A 27,924-nucleotide genomic window follows, 5' to 3' on the forward strand; every position below is an offset into this window, starting at 1 on the left:
CTGGGAGTTGTAGTTTTGCAACATCTGGAGGTCCACAGTCTGGAGACCACTGGTATATAGCCAGCTAGGGCATGGCCTAGATTTATCAATGTGCCCAAAACAAACTGTCTGGTTTTGCCAATTACAACCAATCACAGCTAAGCTTTCATGTCTGGTAAAATGAAAGTTGAACTGTGATTGGTTGTTATGAGGGAAACAGCAGTTTACTATGCAGCAAACTTCCATGTCAGTGTGGCTTGCATCCATGCCTCAGATGCATTTAGTGTAGACTTCTTTGGGACTAAAGCCACAAAAATATTAGAAGTAAAAAAAAAAAAAAAAATTCTCATTGCAAGATATGTGATTGTTTCCTGATTTCTATGGAGAAATTGGCCAATATACATGCAGATATGGCATTTAAAATTGGAAGAAAGTCTGAAAGGAAAGAGGCCATACCCTGGGCATGATGTGATTTAAAACAAATTGCCACTGAGGCAAAAAAAAAAAAAAAAACTACCATCTGGGTATGGAGATTCATTTTCCCCTAATGACTCTGGCCCAAAACTTCATGGGGCAAGTACTTTACAAAACCAAAAGGAGGAAAATAAAAAGGAGACACTCATTTTGTTATCTAATGCATTATGATCTATACATGTTTTTTGGTTTAAAACTTAAAATCACAAAATCTGAGGCAGTGTTCTTGGGTTACAGTGTGAACATTGTCAGCTGTACTGTATAACTAAAAACTGCATCCATTTTCATAGTAGTACTGCACTTTGTTTATATTGCAATTACCACGGTGTAATGGCTGGACGTACAGCCCCATAAACACAGGACCTTAGGGGGAGATTTATCAAAATCCCATAGCAACCAATCCGCTCGCTTCTTTCATTTTAAACAATGCCTCTGCAAAATGAAAGAAGCAATTTGAATGGTTGCTTAGCACAGGTTTTGATAAATCTCCCCCTTAAGTGTTGGAAAACCAGTCACTGCTTCATAGATAAAGACAAAAATAAGCTGCAAAGACACCACTTTCTTCTTTACAGACTAGTTAGCCATCACTTTGATAACTAATAAATAAAGCAGACAAGTTTATTTTTAACTTTGAATCTTTAATAAAATGTTTGATTTGTAAACTTGAGTATTCCACAGTCTGTAAGGACTGAATCTGTTCCCTTAATATCAGAACCTGCTTACAACATATTGGAAATGTTCAGTACACATTGGCATTATATTAGTTTAGGATCAATACAGAAGTGACAGCCCAGGACAGTAATTCAGAGAAGGAAAATCATTGCATATTTCTGAAGATATTTATGTAGAAAAAGTAAACCCTGGAAGTGCTGAAAAGGATTGGCCAATAGTCAGGCGTTGGGAGCTGTATTCTTCCCAGTGTATGGAATGAACAAGTTCCATTTACAAAGTGCTCATTAGCAAGTTAAACTTTGGTCCAATTATTTTAGCGGACATCCAGCCACTCCCCAGAATTATGGTTATGACAGTCGGGACCTGTCCCTTTTCATTGGCACAGGAGGGGCAGGACAGCAGATTAGCAGAAGCAGCTCTCAGTGGACTTCTGGCACTAGTTAGGTGTGGTAGAGTAGGATATTATCAGCATAGAGCTGTGAGGATTGGGTCTCTACCTACAGCTAGAGGAATCCTCAAGAAAAAAAAGCAGCAGAAAGAACACAGAGGGCTGGAGAGGACATGGTGTCCAGCCCATGTCACTGCAGGTAGGTTACTGCATCTACCCTGCAATCTCGGTCACTGTAGTCGCCAACTTCTCACCATTCCAAACCGTCTTGAACTGTTCTGGTATGGGAAACTCGCTCTGCAAAAAAAAAAAAAAATGTATGCATAGTTAGCAGATATTAAACATAAATAATCTGTGTAATAAAAAAGGACTAAAATAAATAATTGTCTATTTACAAATTTGCCACTGAGCAACTACACAAAAAATATATGCAATAGCAGCAAAACAGTTATCCTGTACTTACAAACTCTCCACCGCTGCCTGGAACCAAAACATTCATTTCTGACGATTTGGCGCTGATTATCTCACAGTTCAGGCTGCCCGTACTTAGGTAAACATGACAGCCATCAGTCTTATTGATGGATATTGTTGGCACTTTACCCAACACCTAATAAAGACAAAAATAAATGTACATTACAGCAAAGCAAGACCACATTTCTATTTGTGGTAATGGAGCAGCAGAAAACTGCATGTACACTTCTGTCACCATTAGAGGTGAGCGAACTTACAGTAAACTCGATTCGTCACGAACTTCTCGGCTCGGCAGTTGAAGTCTTTTCCTGCATAAATTAGTTCAGCTTTCAGGTGCTCCAGTGGGCTGGAAAAGGTGGATACAGTCCTAGGAGACTCTTTCCTAGGACTGTATCCACCTTTTCCAGCCCACTGGAGCACCTGAAAGCTGAACTAATTTATGCAGGATAAGTCATCAACTGCCGAGCCGAGAAGTTTGTGACGAATCGAATTTACTGTAAGTTCGCTAATCTCTAGTCACCATGTTTTATAAATAGTCTTTATTAAAAAGGTTTAACCATTTTGTGCCCATAGCCTCCATGCAGCTTGTTTCTATAAGGTTAGAGGACAAACAGACCCTGTACAATATGATCCACCTTTCCTCACTCCAAGCCAAGTACCCTCTAGACCAGTGGTCTCCAACCTGTGGACCTCCAGATGTTGCAGAACTACAACTCCCAGCATGCCTGGACAGCCAACGGCTGTCCGGGCATGCTGGGAGTTGTAGTTTTGCAACATCTGGAGGTCCGCAGGTTGGAGACCACTGCTCTAGTCAGAGAAGTGCCTAAGGCTACAATCAAAGGTGGCGCCTGCCCTGAGACCTCACCATCTGCTAGATACAGAGGGGTAAAGGGCGCAGTAGCATATTTCAGTGTAGGAGACAGGCTGCCTTATATAGTCTATGGAGCCTATCACTTGCAACATGCTACTGCATGCTTCACCCAGCTACATCTAGCGATCATGGAGGTCTCAGCATTAAGACCTTAACCAATCAAAACTCTACATGGCAAAAGTTCTTTTTAGAACGACAAAGCTTTAGGGAAGTGAAAACTTAGAAATGATAAGAATAGTAAAATGATTAGATTAATACACTTTATTTAATAGTACATAAGGAAGCAATTTCATGTTTTCCCAGTATATGCATCCATCTATCTATCTATGCATGTATGTCTATCTATGCTTGTATAAACCGCTCAACCGATTTTGATCACATTTTCAGGGAAGCTAGAGTATAGTCTGAGGATTGTTTCCGTGAAGTATGATTGCGATCGGATAAGGTGTTGTGAAACCGCTGATATAAGAGAAAAAACAAATATTTGTCATATAAGCTGTCCAAAAGAAAATCTGTGTTGCCCATAGCAACCAATCACAGTGCAGCTTTCATTTTACCACAGCAGTATAACAAATAGCAGCAAATCACAACTCAGCTTTTATTTTACCTCAGCAGTATAAAAGAAATAAAAGCTAAGCTCTAGCAACCAATCACATTGCATCTTTATTTTACCTCAGCAGTATAAGAAATAGCAACCGATAACAGTGCAGCTTTTATTTTACCTCAGCAGTGTGGGAAATGAAAGCTGAACTGTGATTGGTGGCTATTAGCAACAAAAATTACAGGGGAAGTCAGTGATGTGAGTCTAAATAAAAATGTATGTATGTATGTTCGTTCCCTATGGACTTTTCAACCGCTCAACTGGTTTTGTTCAAATTTTCAGGGAAAAAAGGGGGGGCACTAGGGTTCGAATCCCCCTTGATTTGCTACTTATTCTCTATCCTGTGCATAGAGGATAAATTAATTCTGGCTGCAGTGCCTCTTTAACCCTTAGAGGGTGCAGCAATTTTTCTAGCCTAGGGATTAAGTAATAGCTTTACCAAGTTCAATTCAAAACCAAACCAGTAAAAAAAAACTTAAAAAAAAAAAACTAAGGAGAGTGTAAATCAAGATGGACCTGCACAATATCTTGAGCTATCTACAGGATCTTACCTGTACTTTAACATCACGAGCGTTAATGATTTCCACAATACCTACTGCATCTTCAAAAACCAAGCCAAGCTTCTTGCAGTTGTCTACATAGAAATAAAAACAAAGATTATACAGAAAGACAGGGAAGTAGTTAAGCCTATTCATGAGAATTGTCTGCTTTGCTTACTCACCGATAATTATGGAGTTGATCTTTCCCTTGATCTGCAGGGTGCTGTTCACACACTTGTAAACATAAACCACCTGCTTAAGCTCAGTGTCACTTATAACCAGATTGGAGGCATTGTCTTGGTTTTCCTGTAAAAGCAAACAGTTGTTTCAAAAGGAGTGATAGCATATTAGCTTACTGCCTTCTGTAGGTGATGAACAGGTATGTGTGGAATCATTGGAGGGATACAATAGCATGGGCATTAACAAGTCCTGCCACTATGTGTTTAGATGCCACCATACATTTTTTTAATAACTTTTGGTTAACCCTTAGTTCAACCAACCGTTCTCTCTCCTGACCTTCCCATATGCATAAATGTTTATCAAGGATAACCATTGGGGTGTTCACTAGGGGAAGGGGTAAGCTGCAGCCAGACAGCTGTGGCAGCAGCTTTTCTCCCTAAACGTCATCTCTCTACTGACATCTGTAGGGTTAAAACTAATCGATTACGGAAATAGTTGTCAACTAGTTGTCATAATTGGTTGGTCAGCCAATTTCTAAAGTTCTCATACACTTAGCGATTATCACTATGTATATAGACAACTGGGGTCCTCGGCAGCCTGTTTAGTGAAGAGAAGCAGAGAAGATGACGGAAGTGGAAGATGTCTGCTGCCCTCCTCTTCACTAAAGAGGTTGCTGGGGACACGTAGGATGGACAACCAAGGAATGTGCTGCCCCTCCTATCTGGCCACAGGTAAGAAACAGGGAGGGAGGGTATAGCCCTTACAAGGGAGAAAAAAATAAAAACACATACATTATATATTCTAAAAATTGTTGCAGCCGTAGACATCTGTTTGTGGTCTCCCCAATATAGATTATGATATGTCATGGGAGAGGTAGAGTAAATTACTGATAAACAATGGGAAAGGGGTATATGGGAGCATAAAGAACTCTAGTCTAGTGTCCCAATATAACATTTTTGCTTGCTCATTAGAGCTAGATCACTGGTTTGCATAAAAGCATGCCTACCATTCCCCTGTAAAGGACCAATCATAATTTGTCCCATTCCTGAAATAGGGAACATACAGCAATCCACCCACAATATTTAACTTGCACAGGCAGAATAATCCTTGCACAACAACCTAATCTAGCTCCAAGCTTCCTCAGTCTGACTTAAACCAAAGCACAAAATAAAACACCACCACTCTGGTCACATGCCTTGACTACTCACCACCCTCCATTTCTTGCCTTCTAATTCAAGCACAGGTGGTTCCTTCTTAGGTGCTGGTTTGGCTGCAGGAGAACTAAGGTTTGTTGGTTTAGGACTTGTGAATGGTTTAGGTCCACTTCGGACTGGTCCACTGTGAGACTTCAAAGCAGGATTTTTGTGAGTCTTCATATCATCAGACACATGTTTCAGAGCTAGAACACAAAGTGTAATAAATAGATTACTATCTCATTTTACACATTTGGGAAGAAGGGTGCAGGTATGCTCAGTACTGAAGGTCATCTCAATATATGCAAGGGGGAGATTTATCAAAGCTTGTGCAAAGGAACAGTTGGCCATAGCAACCCGATTTCAGCTTTCATTTTTAAAAATACCTCTGAAAACTGGAATCTGATTGGTAGCTATAAGCAACTGCTTTATTGGTCTTCTGCACAAGTTTTGATAAATCTCCCCTTGTGTACCTGTGTCCTTAACCCCTTAAGGACTCAGGGTTTTTCCGTTTTTGCACTTTCGTTTTTTCCTCATTACCTTTTAAAAATCATAACCCTTTAAATTTTCCACCTAAAAATCCATATTATGGCTTATTTTTTGCGTCGCCAATTCTACTTTGCAGTGACATTAAGTCATTTTACCCAAAAATGCACGTCGAAACGGAAAAAAAAATCATTGTACGACAAAATCGAAAAAAAAACGCCATTTTGTAACTTTTGGGGGCTTCCGTTTCTACGCAGTGCATATTTCGGTAAAAATTACACCTTATCATTATTCTGTAGGTCCATACGGTTAAAATGATACCCTACTTATATAGGTTTGATTTTGTCGCACTTCTGGAAAAAATCATAACTACATGCAGGAAAATGTATACGTTTAAAAATGTCAACTTCTGACCCCTATAACTTTTTTATTTTTCCACGTACAGGGCCGTATGAGGACTCATTTTTTGCGCCGTGATCTGAAGTTTTTATCGGTATGATTTTTGTTTTGATCGGACTTTTTGATCACTTTTTATTCATTTTTTTTAATGTTATAAAAAATGACCAAAATACGCTTTTTTGGACTTTGGAATTTTTTTGCGCGTACGTCATTGACCGTACGGCTTAATTAATGATATATTTTTATAGTTCGGACATTTACGCACGCGGCGATACCACATATGTATTTTTTTTTTTTTTACACTTTTTTTTATGGGAAAAGGGGGGTGATTCAAACTTTTATTAGGGAAGGGGTTAAATGACCTTTATTAACACTTTTTTTTTTGCAGTGTTATAGGTCCCATAGGGACCTATAACACTGCACACACTGATCTCTCATCCTGATCACAGGCGTGTATTAACACGCATGTGATCAGCATTATCGGCGCTTGACTGCTCCTGCCTGGATCTCAGGCACGGAGCAGTCATTCATCGATCGGACACCGAGGAGGCAGGTAAGAGCCCTCCCGGTGTCCGATCAGCTGTTCGGGACGCCGCGATTTCACCGCGGCGGTCCCGAACAGCCCGACTGAGCAGCCGGGATACTTTCAGTTTCACTTTAGAAGCGGCGGTCAGCTTTGACCGCCGCTTCTAAAGGGTTAATACCGCACATCGCCGCGGGTCCCGGCCGTTGATTAGCGCCGGGACCGACGCGATATGATGCGGGATCGCGGCGCGATCCCGCTTCATATCGCGGGAGCCGGCGCAGGACGTAAATATACGTCCTGCGTCGTTAAGGGGTTAAAGGGGTATTCCGCCCCTAGACATCTTATCCCCTATCCAAAAGGATAGGGCATAAGATGTCTGATCGGGGGGGTCCTGCTGCTGGGGACCCCCGCAATCTCTACCGCAGCACCCACTTATCAGCTGCATGGATCGAAGATCGCTCCGTGTCTGATGACTCACGGTACAGGGGCCGGAGTATTGTGACATCACAGCCCCACCCCCTCAATGCAAATCTATGGGAAAGGGCGTGGCAGCCATCACGCCCCGTCCCATAGTCTGCATTGAGGGGGTGGGATTGTGGAGTCACGAGGGGGCGGGGCCGTAATGTCATGATACTCTGGCCCTTGTATCGTGAGTCAGACACATAGCAATCTTCACTCTGTGAGGCTGACGACAAGTGGGTGCTGCATGAGAGATTGCAGGGGTCGCCATCGGCAGGACCCCCACGATCAGACATCTTATCCCCTATCCTTGGATAGGGGATAAGATGTCTAGGAGTGGAGTACCACTTTAACCAGGTCTCAGGCCTTGTTTTTAAAGGGGTTCTCCGGTGCTTACATATCTTTTCCCCTATCCAAAGGATAGCGAATAAGATGCCTGATCGCGAGAGTCCCGCACGCCCCCTCCCGTAGGCTTGCATTGAGGGGCGGAGGAGTGACGTCACACGCCGCAGGCCCGGTGGTCGCCTGTTATCAGTCCCGGAGCGAACACGCTCCGGGGGACTGATTACAAACGGGGTGCCGCATGCAAGATCATGGGGTCCCCAGCAGCGGGACTTCCGCGATCAGGCATCTTATCCCCTATCCTTTGGATAGGGGAAAAGATGTGTAAGCACCGGAGAACCCCTTTAAGGCAGAAATAGTTCAGATTCAATCAAATTCAGAATATTACAGATCAGGGATGTGGAAATCCTATAGCCCGACGCCCGGGACAAGTAGTTTTGGGCGCCGGGCAGGTGAATTGTTTATAGATTTAGTCCTGTATCGGGCTGGCAGGGACAGACAGACTTCCCCCTTATTTTTCTGTAATGTCGGTGTGAGCTGCAGGAGCCGATGGAAGTCTACACCTCACACCGGCTCTGAGTGTATGGAGGGGGCGGCGGCCTCCAGCTGACTGCAGAGCCCCCTTATCTCCCCTCCCGGTGAATGGAAGGAGCTCAGAAGACACAGCAGGGGGAGAGAAAGGACGTAGACAGCTCCGTGCACAGCTCCATCCCCCGCACACAGCTCCATCCCCCGCACACAGCTCCTCCCCTCCCCCTCCCCTGCTCTGTCTAGACAGGACCTAATCCACCACGGGGCGGTTGCTTGTTTGCACGGGGAAAACACAGAGGGGGGGAGGACGGAAATCTCACCTCACACTGGCCGGGACTACAGCTCTGATGCCCACTCATGGCCGGATCAGGTGAGGAGACCGAGAATACAGGCGGCGGCAGGAAGGGTGGTTGTATATGTATGGTGTGAGTGTATGTGTGATGTGTGTATGTAATGTATGATAAGGGGGCAGCGGCAGGTGTATGTATGATGTGTGCATATGTATGGTGTATATCAGTGTTTCCCAACCAGGGTGCCTCCAGCTGTTGCAAAACTACAACTCCCAGCATGCCCTGGGCATGCTGGGAGTTGTAGTTTTGCAACAGCTGGAGGCACCCTGGATGGGAAACACTGGTGGATATGTATGGTGTGAGTGTATGTGTGTATAATGTCTGTGTGTGATGTGTATGTAATGTATAATGTGTGTGTGATGTGTATGTAATGTATAATGTGTGTATAATGTCTAAGTGTGATGTGTGTATGTGATGTATGATGTGTGTATAATGTCTAAGTGTGATGTGTGTGTATGTGATGTATGATGTGTGTAGAATGTCTAAGTGTGATGTGTGTGTATGTGATGTATAATGTCTGTGTGATGTGTATATGTAATGTATGATGTGTGTATAATGTCGATGTGTATGTAATGTATGATGTGTGTATAATGTCTAAGTGTGATGTGTGTATGTGATGTATGATGTGTGTATAATGTCTAAGTGTGATGTGTGTATGTAATGTATGATGTGTGTATAATGTCTAAGTGTGATGTGTGTATGTAATGTATGATGTGGGGTGGGCAGCGGCAGGTCTATGTATGATGTGTGCATATGTATGGTTATATGTACGGTGTGAGTGTATGTGTGTATGTAATGTATGATGGGGGGGCAGCGGTGGGTGTATGTATGATGTGTGCATATGTATGGTGTATATGTATGGTGTGAGTGTATGTGTGTATGTAATGTATGATGTGAGGGGGGCAGTGGCGGGTGTATGTATGTATGATGTGTGCATATGTATGGTGTATATGTATGGTGTGAGTGTATGTGTGTATGTAATGTATGATGTGGGGGGGCAGTGGCGGGGGTGTGTGTATGTATATGGGGGCAGTGGCTGGTGCATGTATGATATGTGTATGCATAAATGTTTTGTATAGGGGCAGACGGCCATTAGGGCAGTTGTGCCATCTAATTTTTATTTATTTTTAGTGGCACCCGCACTGAATTGCACCCCCAGAATCCTACCCCCTTCATACTCACCCGCCGACCAAGAGCCCCACGGATGCACACAAACACGCCCGAACCAAAACTTCAACTCCCTGCATGTTGGACCATAACCTAAATTGTAGAACTATAAAGTGCAACATGCTGGGAGTTGTAGTTTTGGTTCGGGTCAGCTGCAGAGCTATAGGCTGCATCAGGGCATGCTGGGTGTTGTAGTTACTAACTGTAATTCCCAGTATTCCCTGACACAGACTATGGCTCTGCAGCTGACACAAACCAAAACTACAACTCCCAGCATGTTACACAATAACCTTACTGTCCTACTATACAGTGCAACATGCTGCAACACCCACATAACCATAGACTGTATCAGGGCATGCTGGGAGTTGTAGTTATCTAGTAACTAAATGCAACTTCCAGCATTTTCTGACACAAAATGCAGCACATAAACTGGAGAAGCAGAACCCCCCCTCCCCCCAGTAACATAAGTCCCTATTGAGACTGAAAAAAGTGATTAAAATATTTTAAAAAGTGCGTATATATGTGAATAAGCCCCTTTCCTAATAAAAGTTTCCAATTTTCTTCCAATAAAAATAATGTACAAAAATAAACATAAGTGGTATCGCTGCATGTGGAAATGTCCAAACTATTAAAATATAATGTTAATTAAACCGTACGGTGAACGGTGTAATTGTAAATAATAGTCCAGAATTGCTAATTTTTGGTCACTTCATATGAGAGATGTTTTATGGTGATCAAAAAGTTATATCTAGACTTTTCTGGGCTTGTCTCGGGGGTAAGAGGAAATACAGCTCTCCCACCTCTAATACCCTGTCATGCTGCGATCACCTATTAACCCATTAGATCACCGCTGTCAGCAGTGTCTAAAGGATCTTATATCCATCCCTGGTGGTCTAGTGGGGGGGGGGGGGGGGGATCAGACTATTTTGGTGGAAATTATTTTATCTGCCAGGACAAGTGGATTTTCTTTAGGGACAAGTAGATTGTGTTCAGCTTTAGTCCCTTGGACAAATAGTTTTTTTTTAAATTTCCACACCCCTGCAGATGTCTGTATATCTATTATGTGTAAGTTTGTAATGCATGCATTATAAAATATTTATCGTAATAAATCACTTTTTTGCAGACCTTAAGAGATTTCCATTTCACACATCTTTATTTTATACTATGTGTTATGGCGCAATGAGTGCAGCTCTAACAGCAGGCTCACTAAACAAAGCCTTGGGATCCTTTCTAGATCCTCAGTGCCAGAGCAGAATTTCCCCCAGTGTGAGTGGGTCACTACAAAACCTGACAACTCAAAGTGGGGAGTTCCCTCTGATCATGCCAAAGCAATGGACTGTGGGGAGCACATGGTGTAAACGTTTGTAGCTTCTGATCGGCCATATAGGAAAAAAAGGCTGCCCTAAGAACTGGAGCTGCTAGTGATGCAAATCCCCTTCAACTGCATGACTTCAACACATTGCTGCAAACTGTGGACCTGAACCGCCCACCATCAAAAGACAGTAGGTGGTTGATATGGCGTTAAAGGAGTACTCCAGTGAAATACAACTTATAATCCGTAGAAAAGAAAACCAGGGCAACTCACCAAATACGTAAACTTCAAGCTTCTTTATTGATCCATGAAGGGTATAAACAGTGCAAGACACGGGTGGACAAACAACAGGGGGACGTTCGTTCGGGGCTACGGTGCCGTTTCGCAAGATATGCTTCAACTGGCCCACATCGTCTTCCAGCCGGAAACACATTTAAATAACCCTCCCCTCCGTTGCCATAGAAATGAGCCAAACAAAAGGTAAGTGCAATTAAAAATGTTAAAAACAACTGTGTGATACACCTAAGATTTTCATTTATGTTAATAATGCACTGAGCTCAGTACGTTCATTGAGACCTAAAGGCCCCATTGCTTCCAACCGAAGAATCCATTTCGTTTCATTTCTTAACAGCATTTCTTCTCTATTTTTCCCAGCAACACCATGTTCGATCCTTTCAAGTCCGGCAAAACGGAATCCATATTTTTCTCTAGAATGAAATTCATTAATATGTTGAATAAATCTAGTGGCTCCGATGCCGGTCCTGAGGGATCGAACATGTTCGCGGATTCTGTGAAATAAGGGCCTTTTTGTCTTCCCAATATAAAATAATTTACATTTACATACCAATGCATAAACCACATGAGAGGATCTGCATGTAATACATTGTTTCACATTAATAGTACTACCTGCTAATTCTACAATTCTACATTTCATATTTAGAGAGCAAAATGAACATGAACCGCAAGTAAAATTCCCTTTTGGGCGTAATTCAGACAGCCAATTCTGTCCCGATGCGTTTTTTCCTTTTTCAATAAATCTCCAACTGTTTTAGTTTTTCTATATGTAACAATCAGTTTTTCATTAGTAATTACTGCTATGTCAGCATCTTCTTGTAAAATATACCAATAATTCGTTATTGCTTTTTTCACTACATTATTAATAGGAGTATTTGAAAAAGAAAAAACGCAACGTTTGTTATTTTTTCTGTCTTTCGTTTTCAGCAAAACCTCTCTTGGTATTTGATCTATTTTCTTTCTTGCATCTAAAATTAAATTAAGAGGATAACCTCTCTGTTCCAATCGATACTGTAAGTCATCTGCCTGTTTTTTAAACAGTATGGGACTGCTATTAATTCGTTTTAGTCTGACTAGCTGACTGTATGGGATACTATTTTTAACCTGGGGGGATGGGATGATTGATAATGTAACAATGAATTTTTGGCAATCGATTTTCTAAAACCAGATGTCACTATATTGCTATCCACAATATCTATCTGTACATCTAGAAATTCAAGATGTTGATCTCCAAATACATATGTAAAAAACATGCTAACTCCATTCACTTGGTTAAGATACTCAACAAAGGCAGCAAATTCATCCTGTGAACCATCCCAAATAATAAAGAGGTCGTCCACATATCTGAGAAAAAGTTTAATTTTACCAATAAAGGGGTTCTTGGATGTGAACACCCACTTGTCTTCCAACATGGAGAGGAAAATATTGGCATAAGCACATGAGGTGGGAGACCCCATGGCTGTACCATGTGTCTGTCTATACCAATCCCCTCCATATTGGAAGACATTATTACTCAACACGAATGTAAGGGCTTCAGTAACAAATTCAATAAAGTCAGGTGACTTGCCTGTTTTCCGTAGGATAGTGGTCATAGCCTCTACACCCGAATCCAAAGGGATTCGGGTGTATAGGCTCTCCACATCCACGGAACACAGTTTTAAACTAGGTTGCCAATGGAAATTATTCAAAATTTTAATTAAATCTCCGGTGTCCCTGAGATAAGAAGGTAATTCTCTCAATAGAGGCGATACTAACCAATCAACATAACTGGACAAATATTCAGTCGGTGACCCAATCCCAGAGACAATAGGACGCCCCGGGGGCTGGGTCACCGACTTATGGATCTTAGGCAAAATATACCAAGAGGGTTTTTTAATGTTCCTAGGGAGGAGACGTTCAGCACTTTTTCTACTGATAACCCCTTTTTCATGAAATTTCCGAAGTAACGATCTCAAGTTGTTAATTATTTGTGGACAGGGATCTTTTTTTAATTTACAGTAGGTGTTCTCATCTCCTAACTGTCTAAGAGCCTCTGTGTTATAGTCAGTAGTTTTCCACAGAACAACCCCCCCACCCTTATCAGCCTTGGTAACAACAATATCTTCCCTTTTTCTTAATTTATCTAGGGCTGGTGAGTTGCCCTGGTTTTCTTTTCTCTTTTCTACGGATTGTTTGCATTGGACTTTGCTATTACCAGTGAGCACCATCAGACGTGGTTGAGCCAGCAGAGGCATTGGATGTCAGGTGCTAACAATTAAGGAAGCAGTGCCGAGTTTTTTCTCTCTACTATTGAATATTGTCTATGGACTATTGTTTCTAAACTCTGAGCACGCTACAGCCGCTATAATAGCACATTCCATTATGGAGATGGATTCTCCTAATACTGCCTCAGAGACGGCTATCAGTGCAGGCCGGGTGGACGTGGGGATGTTCTTCGCGTCTTGTGAATACAAAGATGAAATTTCGCTGTTAAGCACCAAATCACTGGAGTTCAAAGTTCAATCCCTGGCTGAAAAAGAGACTAGGCTCTTTTGGACTATTAACTCCTTAGAAGCCTATGTGACCAATTTACGTATTCCCAGAGGATTGCGTGTATACAAAACTCCTTCACAGTATACAGATGATCCCGAATTTATAAAAGCATGGGATGAGTTACATCTGCTACATTCTCTGGAAATCCAGAAGTTAGTACTGGAGAGAAACAAAACTGAATATGAAATGGTAACAGCAGACCTTTGCAAAGCTAAATGTGAATTAAGAACAAGACTCTCTGAACCGTTATTTAATACTTTCCTGCATAATTTAGAGAAAAAATTGGGTCTAGTACAAGAAAAAATTAAGATTATAAAGCGGGACAAATTTATAAGAGACAAAAGAGACTTTGAGAACCATCAGGTCTTCACTTGGAATAAAAAGTCTAATGCTAATCGAAAAGTCTCAAAAAATGTCCCGGTGAAGTCAAATTTAAGCAGGAATAAAAATAAAAGTTCGGATTTTATGACAACTGACACAGACAGCAGTGGTTCGACAGAGTCGACTGGAGACGCAGGGAACATCAAACAAAAAGCTGCCAGAATCCCTTTGGACCCAGAACCCGAAGAGTGAGAGGAAAATCAAAGAATTCTGAGAAAACGCGTACCCAAACGCAAGAATGTAACTTGGCGCAAGTAATTCCTGAAAATATAGTAGTGAACCTCACGGATGAAGAGTTGGATGAGGACACAATCTCATTATTGAACAAAGGATTGAACTTTGGTCTTAGAGAAAAATTCGACTATGTCCAGTTCCAAGAGGACTTATTCAAGGGTGTCCGTAAATTAAAAAAAAAGTTTTTTCTGCAGTAAATAATGAAAATAAAAATGTAATCTTACTCGAAGGTGAAACTAGCTGTAAAATAGGGCCCTTAGGGTTTTGTGTACCTAGTGAATTTAATGATGAGGAGCGGGAATTAGTCACGTTCCTTGCTGATATTAGTGATCAGGTGTCTGATAGAACAGATAGTACTAGTGATAAGTTTTTTTCAGGAGGTAATCCCTCTTTGTTTAATCCTCCTGTTACACCTGGGAGTCCACTTGATATATTCCAGAAGTCAGTTCTAAAAGAAGTTAAAGCCCTCATTTACCCGAAGGTCCAGAGCAACATCTTAGATAGAGAACAAATAGCCCTAGATAAATTAAGAAAAAGGGAAGATATTGTTGTTACCAAGGCTGATAAGGGTGGGGGGGGTTGTTCTGTGGAAAACTACTGACTATAACACAGAGGCTCTTAGACAGTTAGGAGATGAGAACACCTACTGTAAATTAAAAAAAGATCCCTGTCCACAAATAATTAACAACTTGAGATCGTTACTTCGGAAATTTCATGAAAAAGGGGTTATCAGTAGAAAAAGTGCTGAACGTCTCCTCCCTAGGAACATTAAAAAACCCTCTTGGTATATTTTGCCTAAGATCCATAAGTCGGTGACCCAGCCCCCGGGGCGTCCTATTGTCTCTGGGATTGGGTCACCGACTGAATATTTGTCCAGTTATGTTGATTGGTTAGTATCGCCTCTATTGAGAGAATTACCTTCTTATCTCAGGGACACCGGAGATTTAATTAAAATTTTGAATAATTTCCATTGGCAACCTAGTTTAAAACTGTGTTCCGTGGATGTGGAGAGCCTATACACCCGAATCCCTTTGGATTCGGGTGTAGAGGCTATGACCACTATCCTACGGAAAACAGGCAAGTCACCTGACTTTATTGAATTTGTTACTGAAGCCCTTACATTCGTGTTGAGTAATAATGTCTTCCAATATGGAGGGGATTGGTATAGACAGACACATGGTACAGCCATGGGGTCTCCCACCTCATGTGCTTATGCCAATATTTTCCTCTCCATGTTGGAAGACAAGTGGGTGTTCACATCCAAGAACCCCTTTATTGGTAAAATTAAACTTTTTCTCAGATATGTGGACGACCTCTTTATTATTTGGGATGGTTCACAGGATGAATTTGCTGCCTTTGTTGAGTATCTTAACCAAGTGAATGGAGTTAGCATGTTTTTTACATATGTATTTGGAGATCAACATCTTGAATTTCTAGATGTACAGATAGATATTGTGGATAGCAATATAGTGACATCTGGTTTTAGAAAATCGATTGCCAAAAATTCATTGTTACATTATCAATCATCCCATCCCCCCCCAGGTTAAAAATAGTATCCCATACAGTCAGCTAGTCAGACTAAAACGAATTAATAGCAGTCCCATACTGTTTCAAAAACAGGCAGATGACTTACAGTATCGATTGGAACAGAGAGGTTATCCTCTTAATTTAATTTTAGATGCAAGAAAGAAAATAGATCAAATACCAAGAGAGGTTTTGCTGAAAACGAAAGACAGAAAAAATAACAAACGTTGCGTTTTTTCTTTTTCAAATACTCCTATTAATAATGTAGTGAAAAAAGCAATAACGAATAATTGGTATATTTTACAAGAAGATGCTGACATAGCAGTAATTACTAATGAAAAACTGATTGTTACATATAGAAAAACTAAAACAGTTGGAGATTTATTGAAAAAAGGAAAAAACGCATCGGGACAGAATTGGCTGTCTGAATTACGCCCAAAAGGGAATTTTACTTGCGGTTCATGTTCATTTTGCTCTCTAAATATGAAATGTAGAATTAGCAGGTAATACTATTAATGTGAAACAATGTATTACATGCAGATCCTCTCATGTGGTTTACGCATTGGTATGTAAATGTAAATTATTTTATATTGGGAAGACAAAAAGGCCCTTATTTCACAGAATCCGCGAACATGTTCGATCCCTCAGGACCGGCATCGGAGCCACTAGATTTATTCAACATATTAATGAATTTCATTCTAGAGAAAAATATGGATTCCGTTTTGCCGGACTTGAAAGGATCGAACATGGTGTTGCTGGGAAAAATAGAGAAGAAATGCTGTTAAGAAATGAAACGAAATGGATTCTTCGGTTGGAAGCAATGGGGCCTTTAGGTCTCAATGAACGTACTGAGCTCAGTGCATTATTAACATAAATGAAAATCTTAGGTGTATCACACAGTTGTTTTTAACATTTTTAATTGCACTTACCTTTTGTTTGGCTCATTTCTATGGCAACGGAGGGGAGGGATATTTAAATGTATTTCCGGCTGGAAGACGATGTGGGCCAGTTGAAGCATATCTTGCGAAACGGCACCGTAGCCCCGAACTAACGTCCCCCTGTTTTTTGTCCACCCGTGTCTTGCACTGTTTATACCCTTCATGGATCAATAAAGAAGCTTGAAGTTTACGTATTTGGTGAGTTGCCCTGGTTTTCTTTTCTCTTTTCTACGGATTGTTTGCATTGGACTTTGCTATTACCAGTGAGCACCATCAGACGTGGTTGAGCCAGCAGAGGCATTGGATGTCAGGTGCTAACAATTAAGGAAGCAGTGCCGAGTTTTTTCTCTCTACTATGAAATACAACTTATGCCCCTATCCAGAGGATAGGAGATAAGTTATAGAACTCCTGCCTGGGGCCCTGGCAATCTGCCGGAAGCTGCGGCCAACACGCCCACACCATGTATCTCTATAGGATACATGGAAGGGGTGTGTTATCCGCTGCTTTGTGTGGGGTCGGCAGGAGATCACAGGGGGTCCCAGCGGTTGGACTCTACCCCCCTACAATCTAGAATTATTCCCTATCTTTTGGATAGTTCACTACAGTACAGTTCTCAAAAAAAAAATAAAAAAATAAAGCTACAACATGCACTGTGTTTTGAGATAAAGAGTAAATCTAAAACCTAAACACCTGGACTACACACAGGACCTCATGTACCACAACAAATAAGGTGGCAGACGGATAATAGCCTTGCTAAGACTGCTTATCAGTAACACATGAGGATTGTGCATATACTTTCATACTGCCATTAAATGTCTATGTTAAGTCGGTTTATACTAAATGTATATAATTATACATTCAGTTTATGATGATTAATGTCTATCCATAATGCTTGACTTACAGCAATATTATTTCATACCTTCACTTTGTCATCATGCCACTGATTGACTACAGTAACACCTTTCCCTGGGCAACTCTTCAGTTTATTCTTAAAGGGAAACAGAGATGGATCATGCCTGCTTACCTGAATATGCAGATGGTCAATGTGGGAGATCCTGAGCGAAAAGATGTATTTCTTACCCCAATCAATTAAGCCGTTCCCGAGATATAGCATAATCTTGCAATATGCAAATGAACACTTAACTGTACCAGGGGCGGGTTTTAAGACTAGCTGCACCTCTGAGGCCATCCCCTGGGTCCCACTCGTACCTCCCTGATCATCAAAGAGATGAATATTGATGAGTGGGGCAGCGCAAACAGGACCCAGGGAATGGCGTCAGAGGTGAAGTTATTTTTTAAAACCCTTGTATATTGAAAGATGCTATAGCTTGGAAGCGGCTGAAGGAATTGAGGTAAGGAATACATCATTTCTTTCAGGATATAGCATATTCAGGTTAGTGGGCTTGATCCATCTGTCAGTTTCCTTTAAATACTCTTTCCTTGTTAGAGGCTTTACTGGCTGCTGATCACACAGCTTCCAAAACAGTGTGCCTCTAGCTGTGCTGTGGGATGTAGTTGTGCAACAGCTGAGGGCACACTGATTGGAAGCATTGCCTTACACTAATGTACATATCCTTGCCCCTTAATATCTCCTACATAACCACCCCACACATGTTCTGCATAGGCCCTTCTCCTATAACACCTTAAGACTCCATTCCTCTGGAATTCTGAACCATTTAGCCAATGCTCCCAAGCTCTTCAAATTACTGAAAATGCTTGTTGCTTCAAACAAATCTATAACCTTTGTCTGGGGAGCTCCCAGACCTGTGTCTTGCCTCTTACTGACACTAGCTAAAACCGATTTATACTCTCTATAGTTTTTTTTTCCTGGTTTGGTTTTGAATGGAACTTGGTAAAGCTATTGCTTAATCCCTAGGCTAGAAAATAACAAAAAATTGCTGCATCCTCTAAGGGTTAAAGAGGTACTGCAGCCAGAATTAATTTATCCTCTATCCACAGGATAGAGAATAAATAGCTAATCAAGGGGGATTCGACCCCTAGTGCCCCCCCGCAATCTCCTGAATGGGACCCCGTCCCACTCAGTCAGGAGCACGGGCAGTCTACCTCTAGACGGCACATGCTCCATTGAAATTTTGCTGCAGAGTTTCTGCTTTCCGCAAAAATAGAAGACCAGTCTTTTTTGCAGAATTCCATGACGGAACCCCATTGAAATCAATCAATGGTGCTTGAATTCCGGCAGAATTGTGTTCTGAGAACACATTCTGTAGTAATTCGGGTGGAATTCTGCAATTCCATTTAGCAAATTTCTGAGGAAATTACTAGAAAAGAATTAAAAAGACCAGGTCTAGGGAGCTCCCAGACCTGTGTCTTGCCTCGTACTGACACTATCTAAAACTTCCAGTGGGCGGGTATATCCTGCCAAGGAGGAGCGGACTTTTTTTTTTCCTAGTGTAAGCGCCTCCTAGTGGCAAGAGCATATACCCATCAGTAAGGTATCCCCCAATGAAAAGCCACCAAGAAATAACCTTTTTTCCCCCTTCATCCTAGTACTATCAACTCCATTATCTAACAAGCTGCATACAGAAACTCTAACACTGCTGGACTATATTATACAATAAACTCATAGGGATCTCTCCTATTGTCTCTTTCTGTGGCTAGTTTTGGCTTTATCATTGTATTTTCATCTTCTTACACCTTTATTATACAGTACAATAGTATCATGAATTGCCTTTGAAGATTGTGACAATATGAATATGAATTGCTTCTTTATGTCATATGAACCAAAACTGTTTTCTTTTTGGCCTTTTGTACACTGAAGCAGCAGACTAAGTTGCAATATTTTTACAACAGCTACACATCCTATCTTTAACAAATTATAAAGAATTTAAGCCTGCTTCTTACCTTTGGTGATCTTCTCTCCCTGGTTAAGGTCTGCAAAGAGCTGTGAACGAGCCACAGAATCATCACTTGGAGCTGATGCTGGAGCTGGTGGGGGTGGGGGAGGTGGTCCTCCAGGCGGTGGAGGTGGTCCAACCTTGGGAGCAGATGGTGCACTTGGTGCTGAAGCAGTTGGGCTGGCCTTTGGTCCCTTCAAATTAAGCAAAGTCAGTATATCAATGTGTGTGTGTATGTATGTATGTGTGTATGTATGTATGTATGTTCCAGCATCACATCCAAACTGCTAAAGATATTAATATGAAACGTGGCACAAATGTTACTTATATGTCAACAACAAACATAGGATAGGTGATTTAACCCTTACTCACCCCCATTTGTCATGGGCGGTGTTTTTGTTTAAAGTCCAATACAAGTCTATGGGAAATATATGTTACTGCATAACTTCCAATCGGATGGAGATATTTCGATAATACTTCGTCACATGTTACTTATATGTCCACTTAAAATATAGGATAGTTAATTTAACCCTTAACTACCCACATTTGTGAGGGTCAGGGTTTTAGTTTAAAATCCCATGCAACTCATTGGGAAATGTTCCCACATAACTTCCGTACGGCTGGAGATATTTCAATACCTGGTACACATATTACGGGTCGGCATAGGAGGTCGGGATATGACAATATAGGAGGATGGGATATGAAGTCAAAAGCTTCCTCCTTTGTTTATTTTCCTCCCCAACAAGGATTAGGAAGGAAAAACCGGGCAATGCCGGGTACTCAGCTAATATATATATATTTTTTTTATAATATATTATATTATATACACACACACACACACATATATACACACATAATAAAGTACACTTACAGTCCTTCTCCAGCTTAAGCCTGTTGTATGATGCTCCTTGATGTAGGCCTGAAGTTCTGTCCAGATGTTCAGATATGCGCGGACCCAATCTACATGTTTCTTTTCACTGTAGGTATACAATGCATCACTTCTGTTCACCATGTGTGGCCATGAATGTTTGTCACCTTTACAGCATGAGCAATGAGTAACTGCTCCTAGCGTAAGTAACCATTTAAAAAACAAAAACAAACGTGTAAAAAAAATAAAATAAACTTACACATCCTTGTATTCCTTTAAGACTCTGTTGGTGTAAAACACTGCTGCGTCCACCATTTCCTTCACATAGGGACCAGGCTTTGGCGACTTAAAAGAGAAATGAAAATATATTAAAAGTAAATGTTATAGTTATAAATAATACTGCAAAAATCACGTAGAAGATGCAGTTTCTCATAATTGTCACACAGAAACTTTGAGGCTTTCTAACAGACACTTTTAAAGTCTCACTTACGGTAAAGGATTGTCAGTCACAGAACATACATGCTCCTATGCATAATCAGCACTTAGGGCCCCAGCACACTGAGCAAATTAGCACTTCAGTGGATACAAGAGTCAGAATTCAAAATCCTATTGACTAATGGCCTTTTCGAGTGTATTCTGCCAAAAGAGTGAACGTGTTCATTCTTTCGGCAGTTTCAAATTCTTCGTCAGAAGTTCTGCTGCAAGCGGAATGCGCTCAGAATTATTTAGAGTGGAATGTCCGTAGTGTGCAGGGGCCCTTACAGTCTTCGCTACCAGAAAAAATAAATAAGACAGCTGAAACCTAGCCCTCGAATCTAGGGAATTATCAGTAAAAATGTACTTTAATCAAAATCCCACCTTTTCCATTCTAACACTATGTTCAGAATAGTTCAACCATACAATGCTAGTCATTCTCTGTAAAGCAATGGGGGACCATACACACACCCACACATGTTGCTATAATTTACTAGAAGAAAAGAAGGAAAAAGGGATTAGAGAGAAAAATAATGGATGCTTGACAACTCACCACTGCTACCCATCCAAGAGCAGGAACACTTTCACTCAAAGCTGAAAGATGATTGAAAAATTTGCTGCCCCTGTTTTTCTCTCTGAATTGTTGAACAGCCTGAATCTGTTGTGATAGAGGTGCTAGGAGAGCAGAAAGACCCTTAAATAGTAGACAAAATTACAAACAAAGAAAATTTAGATATATTATTGCAACATTTTCCACATTACCTACTTAATGATCTCATGCTTATGGTATATCACTGAAGAGGAAAAGCAGCTTTCAGTAGAATTTTCCAAGATGTAGCTAAAACTTTTTGCATTATTTATCAGTATGTTCCAGCAGATAAAGATAAAACAATTAAATTACTAATTAGGTTTTATTATAGAAGTGACATGTCAGCAATACGATCAGATTGCCCATTACAAACTGCTGAATGTTCTATGTAATTTAAAGGGGTATTATGGGCAAAAACATCTTATCCCTTATCGAAAGGATAGGGGATAAGATGTCTGATCGTGGGGGGCCTGCTGCTGGGACCCCCCGCGATCTCCCTGCAGCAGCCCGCATTCTATGCGCAGCTGCGTCTGAGGTTCCTGAACAAGCCCGGCGGTTTCCGAAACTTCAGACGCAGCTACGCATAGAATGCGGGCTGCTGCAGGGAGATCACAGGGGGTCCCAGTGGCGGGCCCCCCGCGATCAGACATCTTATCCCCTATCCTTTCAATAGGGGATAAGATGTTTTTGCCCGGAATACCTCTTTAAGGAGGACACCTTGTGGACCTAGTGGCTACCATTGCTACAAACACAGAATTCAAGAATACACCTGTGCATCCATTCACGGGACGAAACACCATAGAAATCCATAAAAACATACAGAGCATGTAACAAAGTAATATCCACAAATTTGTTAAACAAGGACTAGTACATACGAAGTGAATTTTACTCAGCAATACTCAGAATCAGGATTTCTATTATAACAACTAAATTGCCCCTCAAAAGTAAAATATTTCATGAGGGGGATCATTGCTTTTCTTTTTTCAAAACTGTCTTCCATAGAGTATTTTCCTTACTAGGGTTGCAAATTTATCATTAGTGACAATTTTAAATAATCCCTTTTTTTTACAGCACATATCAGGTTACGGCACCTGCTGCTAATGCCTGCCCAGGAAAGGACGGGAAAAAACTCCTGCCATGCAATCATTGATGAATTTTCATAGTTATATAATCGAACGCCACAAGAAAACTATGGAGTCATTTCGAGTACTTGAATGCTCCGCATTTGTTACTCAGCACTATCTTTGGTATGTATAGCTGTACCTGTGCCTCTTATTTACATTTTCTGAAGTGTTAACACTGCCCATATACATAGAGGATGTAGGCATTAGCTGTTCCCTCTACATTAGTTCTATACAAGTTACATGTGTGAGCAGGTTGTGTGGCCATTTTGTTTGTCTCCCCAGTGGGAGTTTTTCCGTTTTTTTTTTTTTTTTTTCACAATTGTTTGGAATGTCCTTTGACTTTAAACGATGTAATAAAATTCACAATTTTTTTTTTTATAAGTAATTGAAACGAGTTGTCTTGTGTTGTTCTATGAGATGAGTACATACATACATGAAGCCCTTTCTAGAGATTCATTTGAAGTAACATTATAGACATTCAGCCACAATATTTTTCATACACAATACTCTGTGTTTTGTTGCAGTCTGTGTGTAGTTTTATAATAGACAGAACAATATCTGCAACACTTGCATACAAAAGGTCTAGAAACAAGGAACAGAGTCTAAACATGAAACAGGAAACACTGATATGCAAGAAAGGAAATATTGTGTCAAAATTAACTTTACCTCTTCCGGCTGCTGAAACTGTGAAGCCTTAACCAAGATGTCACGTTGTAGGTTTAGTCCCGCAAGTAACAACCCAGCCTACAAAAAAGAAACAATGTTTTACTGTACAGACCGCACACTAAGGAATATAAATGGTCATTGTCAGTTCATGAACAATGTTACTAGAGATAACCTTAGAGAGTCATAGTGCCAGTTCAATGCCATATATTCTAATGTATTATAACAACATCTCAGAGCAGCTACTTTTCTTTGTTATAAATAAGAGAAAACTGGATTTCAACCAAAAGGACTAAGGACTAAAATCTACATTCCAGTATGCCTGAACAAACTCTAAAGCCACTTTCAGAGGGCAATATTTTGGTCAGTGTAGAGAGGAGATGCAAATCTTTCCGTTATAAATTGTCTTTTTAGGTTAGGCCCCTGGCTTTGGCATATAAATACTGATACAATATACTGCTGTGTGAAAATATGAGAACCTACGAACAGCAATCTCATTTTTAGGAAACAACTACTAGCAAGTATCTGAGTAACATGGAACTTATGGTATAATCACTTACAGAAGATTTGTTGCAGACATTATTGGACTTGCCCCATGTATCTGACTGGGGCTTGCAGAAACATGTATGCTTGCCACCTTACACAGGCAACACAGTAGATCATTTTTAGATGCACTCACCTGAGTCTCCACATCTCCACCTATTTCCTTGCTGCTTTTCATAAAGTCCGCTACAGCGCTACTGATCAGGGCATCATAGGCCTGAACAAACTGTGCAGTTTCTACAATCAAATCCCATAAGAGAAAAGACATTAATGATCAATAAATCTATTATTATTACTGATAAAGCTTTAACCTTCCCACCTGCAGCACTTGATCCTCCTGAGCCTCCTGAAAGAAGCTCCAGCTTTCCTACAGCCTTCTCCAGACGTACAACTAGATTCTGTAGCTCCGCCATGATTTACAACCTATGAAAAAAATGTATTACAAATGGAAAACTGAAAAACTTAGGAAACATAAAAACACCCCAAAAAGAACAAACCCAAACTGTAATTCTACAAACAAAGGAAAATCTGCCTTCAGCAAAGACAAACTATAGTGAAAATATATAACAGACCACTGACTGTGCTCCTCAGCCCCACTGCAGCTCAGAATGAGGAAGACTTCAAGTATTGCAGCTTCAATCAATACTGCAGGAAGTGACTGAACGTGTCAGAGCAGATACCAGGACATTCCACAAATGCACCGCCTTTTACTTCCAAGGTTCAAAATAACCTAGAATCCAATCATTAGGCATGCTACTTATATCCGTGATCTGCAGGATCGCTCCAAACACGCCCATCACATGGTTAAAGTTATCTTCTAACCTCTCCCACATGCATGAGCTCTAGAACTGCAAAATGACTATATAAAGGAGAACTAAACCTAACATACCGAGAACAAAAATGTACATAGAGGCTGGGATTACGAAACATCAGTCCAGATCTATTTATAACAGCTGCATACGAGCAAAGCGTACATGTGCCTTGCAAACTCTTCCTTCCTTACAAAAGGCAACTCACAAATATGTCGACAACTTAAAGGGGTACTCCGCTGCTCAGCGTTTGGAACAAAATGTTCCGAATGCTTAGAGCCGGGTGCTCATTACATCTTAGCCCCGCCCCCTTGTGACATCATGCCCTGCCCCCTCATGCAGGTCTATGGGAGGGGGCGTGACTGCTGTCACGCCCCCTCCCATAGACTTGCATTGAGGGGGTGGGATGTGACATCATGCGGGGCGGGGCTATGATGTCACAAACTCCCGGCGCCGGCTTTAAGCATTTGGAACATTTTGTTCCAAACGCTGAGCAGCGGAGTACTCCTTTAAAGTCAGACATAAAAGGTGTAAAAAGAAGGAAATACATTTCTAGTATATTTAACTGGACAGACATCTGTTCCCCCCCCCCCCCCCCCCCCCGACAATAGTATGATAAGGTGGAGTCATCCATAGTAATGGCGCAGTGCACAATTTTGGTGGCCAGCCGCTTCAGCTCTGCTATACCTGGTACCAGTTTAAGGGGCATTTCCACCTGGATATTTATGGCTTATCAACAGGATACGCCATAAAAGTTTGATATAGGGCCTCGCCTCACCTGCTTGATCTGCAGGAGATGGTCAGGAAGTTTAGGTAACTCCCACAGACTTTAAACAATGTAGTACCATCAGCTTCGCTTACATGAGCAGTGTCACTCATAATCTTATGCTGTTCATGCAAGTTCTATTAAAGTGTTACTATCATTTTACTAAACTTTTGTCAGGTTGTCCAAACATGTCAAAAGTTTAGATCGCACTGGGTCTCAGTCCTGTTACCCGCTGCAGTCATCACAAGTTATATGCCGGTGCTGTACAGGGCAGCATGCTTTTCTCCCCAGCTGGCAGATCCGACCTTTTCATTCCATAGTGAAAGGGTTGGATTTTAGAGACAATTTGAGAGTGAGGTGCGCGCTGCTGTGCCCTTCACCCAGCTGTAACCCGTGATTGCAGCAGGTCTCAGGAGTGAGACTGTAAACTTTTGGCATGTCTGCGCTACACGGCAAAATTTTCAACAAATGACAGAGTCATTAAAAGAAGATATCCAGTCCTGAAAAACATGTCCCCTATCCTAAGGATAGGGGATAAGTTTCAGATCACGAGGGTCTGACAAAGCGGCAGCTGACATGCCCCCTAAATACAACTCTATGGCAGAGCATTCGGCAATCTCCAGCTCTCCCATAGCATTTTATTGATGAGGTGAGTCAGCCGCTGCATCATGCAGTGATCAACACGCCCCGTTCCCGTGGGCTGCCGGGGCCCCGTACAGGAGATCGCAAGGGGCCCCAGCGGTTGGACCCCCGCAATCTGAAACTTATCCCCTATCCTTAGGATAGGGCATGTTTTTCAAGACTGGACTACTCACATCAGCGTTGTGCTCTCTCCCCCCCATTCGGCCTAAAGTCTATTGGGATCTACGCAACCTGCCAGCTCAGCCGTTTCAATTACCTCCTGCGGCTGCAAGAAGGCCAAAGAGGACGCTGTAATAGACATTTATGGCCTTTCCTATGGATAAACAATAAAGGATGGAAATGCCCCTTTAAAGGGAACCTGTCACGCTGAAAATGCACTTCAATGTGCAGGCTTTATGTTCTAGAACAGGAGGAACCGAGCAGACAGATACATCGTTTTGCGGATAACTTGTCTAGCTTTGCTTTTAAGAGTCCAGTGGGCGGTACTAAGTGTGCATAAGGAGAGCTGTAGGTGGACTCCTAAAGGCAGAACAAGCACAAGTTATCCAAGATTTTTTTTCTCATGATGCTATATATCAGTGGTTTCTAAACTGTGGACCTCCAGATGTTGCAAAACTAAAACTCCCAGCATGCCCACAGTTTGGAGACCACTGATTATATAATTGTGTAATCCGCCCAGCCCCCCTGGTCCATAACATGTTGCCTGCAGATCACAACACATCAAGAACTAAAAACTTCCCTCAGACTCGTTCACATTGCGATAGGTAAACATCAGTGTTTCCCAACCAGGGTGCCTCCAGCTGTTGCAAAACTACATCTCCCAGCATGCCTGGACAGCCAACGGCTGTCCGGGCATGCTGGGAGTTGTAGTTTTGCAACAGCTGGAGGCACCCTGGTTGGGAAACACTTGTGTAAATATAAGGCAAGTGACTGCATGTCAAGCCCCCAGCAAGTATTAGAAAGGGCACCACAACTTCAGACTCGTTCTCATTGCGATAGGTGTAGATAGAAGGTATGTGACTGACAGGGCACCACACTTCCCTAGCTCCCTGTCATTAACCCCCTGCAGCCTGACATGCCCTCCACCATACACCAGCATTAGTACACATAGAGAGGATAGTCTGTAACGCTACAGATGCTCATTCACACTAATAACGCTGCACACCCGCGTCTTCCCCCACACAGGTAGACGCAAGCACATACACACAGCCCGCACATACCGGCAACACGAAGCAGTCACCACAGGAGCCCCGCCCTGCTCACCTCCGCCGCGACTCCTCTGCTGCCCCACTTCCGGCAGTCACCTCCCAGTAGGCGCCGCGGGAAATCACTTCCGTGACACAGCCTGTGGGCGGGGCTATGAGAGAGCGCGCAGTAGTCGTTTAAATTCGCATAGATAAGGCGGGCGCTACTGTAGTAGTGAGGAGCCATTGTCGCTCGTCATTTCGGTGCCTGTATAGGGATTGAGGTGCAATGCTCTTTTTGGCTTTCACCGTTTATGATACTCTCGGTGGTTGCCCAGTTTAAAGATGGCGAATGCACCTGCCTTAGAAGTACGGGATGTGGGCTGTTACCATAGAAACAAGGAAGAGCAAGCCGTGACGTGGTCGACAGGATGACATAATCGGGAGCATGAGGCTCGTTCTGTTACCAAAGATGGTCACAGAGCTGGCAGGCTGCGGGGGTGGGGCAAGCGGTGGTCAGGGAGAGCTCTGGGGCTGATAAGGGGGGCCAGGAGTCTAGTGTG

The 27,924-nt window shown here is 41.9% G+C and overlaps 1 protein-coding gene across 3 annotated transcripts; it reads right to left on the minus strand.

Moving 5' to 3' along the window:
* Nucleotides 1-450: 450 nt before the first annotated feature.
* Nucleotides 451-27,747, minus strand: CAP1 (cyclase associated actin cytoskeleton regulatory protein 1). Of its 3 annotated transcripts, none has more exons than XM_056556614.1 (13): nucleotides 27,441-27,747; nucleotides 24,280-24,383; nucleotides 24,097-24,197; nucleotides 23,421-23,498; nucleotides 21,595-21,735; nucleotides 20,827-20,912; nucleotides 20,571-20,676; nucleotides 19,707-19,893; nucleotides 5,384-5,574; nucleotides 4,178-4,301; nucleotides 4,008-4,090; nucleotides 1,977-2,120; nucleotides 451-1,810 (listed from the first exon to the last, which is right to left on the minus strand). In XM_056556614.1, exons 2-13 carry the CDS (start codon nucleotides 24,371-24,373, stop codon nucleotides 1,727-1,729), a joined length of 1,419 nt encoding a protein of 472 aa, XP_056412589.1. In that variant the 5' UTR covers nucleotides 24,374-24,383; nucleotides 27,441-27,747; the 3' UTR covers nucleotides 451-1,726. The 3 variants fall into 3 exon arrangements, with proteins under 3 accessions (XP_056412589.1, XP_056412588.1, XP_056412590.1); XM_056556613.1 differs by having other exon boundaries at nucleotides 27,398-27,747; XM_056556615.1 differs by lacking the exon at nucleotides 27,441-27,747 and adding an exon at nucleotides 24,533-24,677.
* Nucleotides 27,748-27,924: the final 177 nt, after the last annotated feature.

Source organism: Hyla sarda, chromosome 2 (assembly GCF_029499605.1).
Source record: "Hyla sarda isolate aHylSar1 chromosome 2, aHylSar1.hap1, whole genome shotgun sequence".
NCBI classification, from domain to species: domain Eukaryota; kingdom Metazoa; phylum Chordata; class Amphibia; order Anura; family Hylidae; genus Hyla; species Hyla sarda.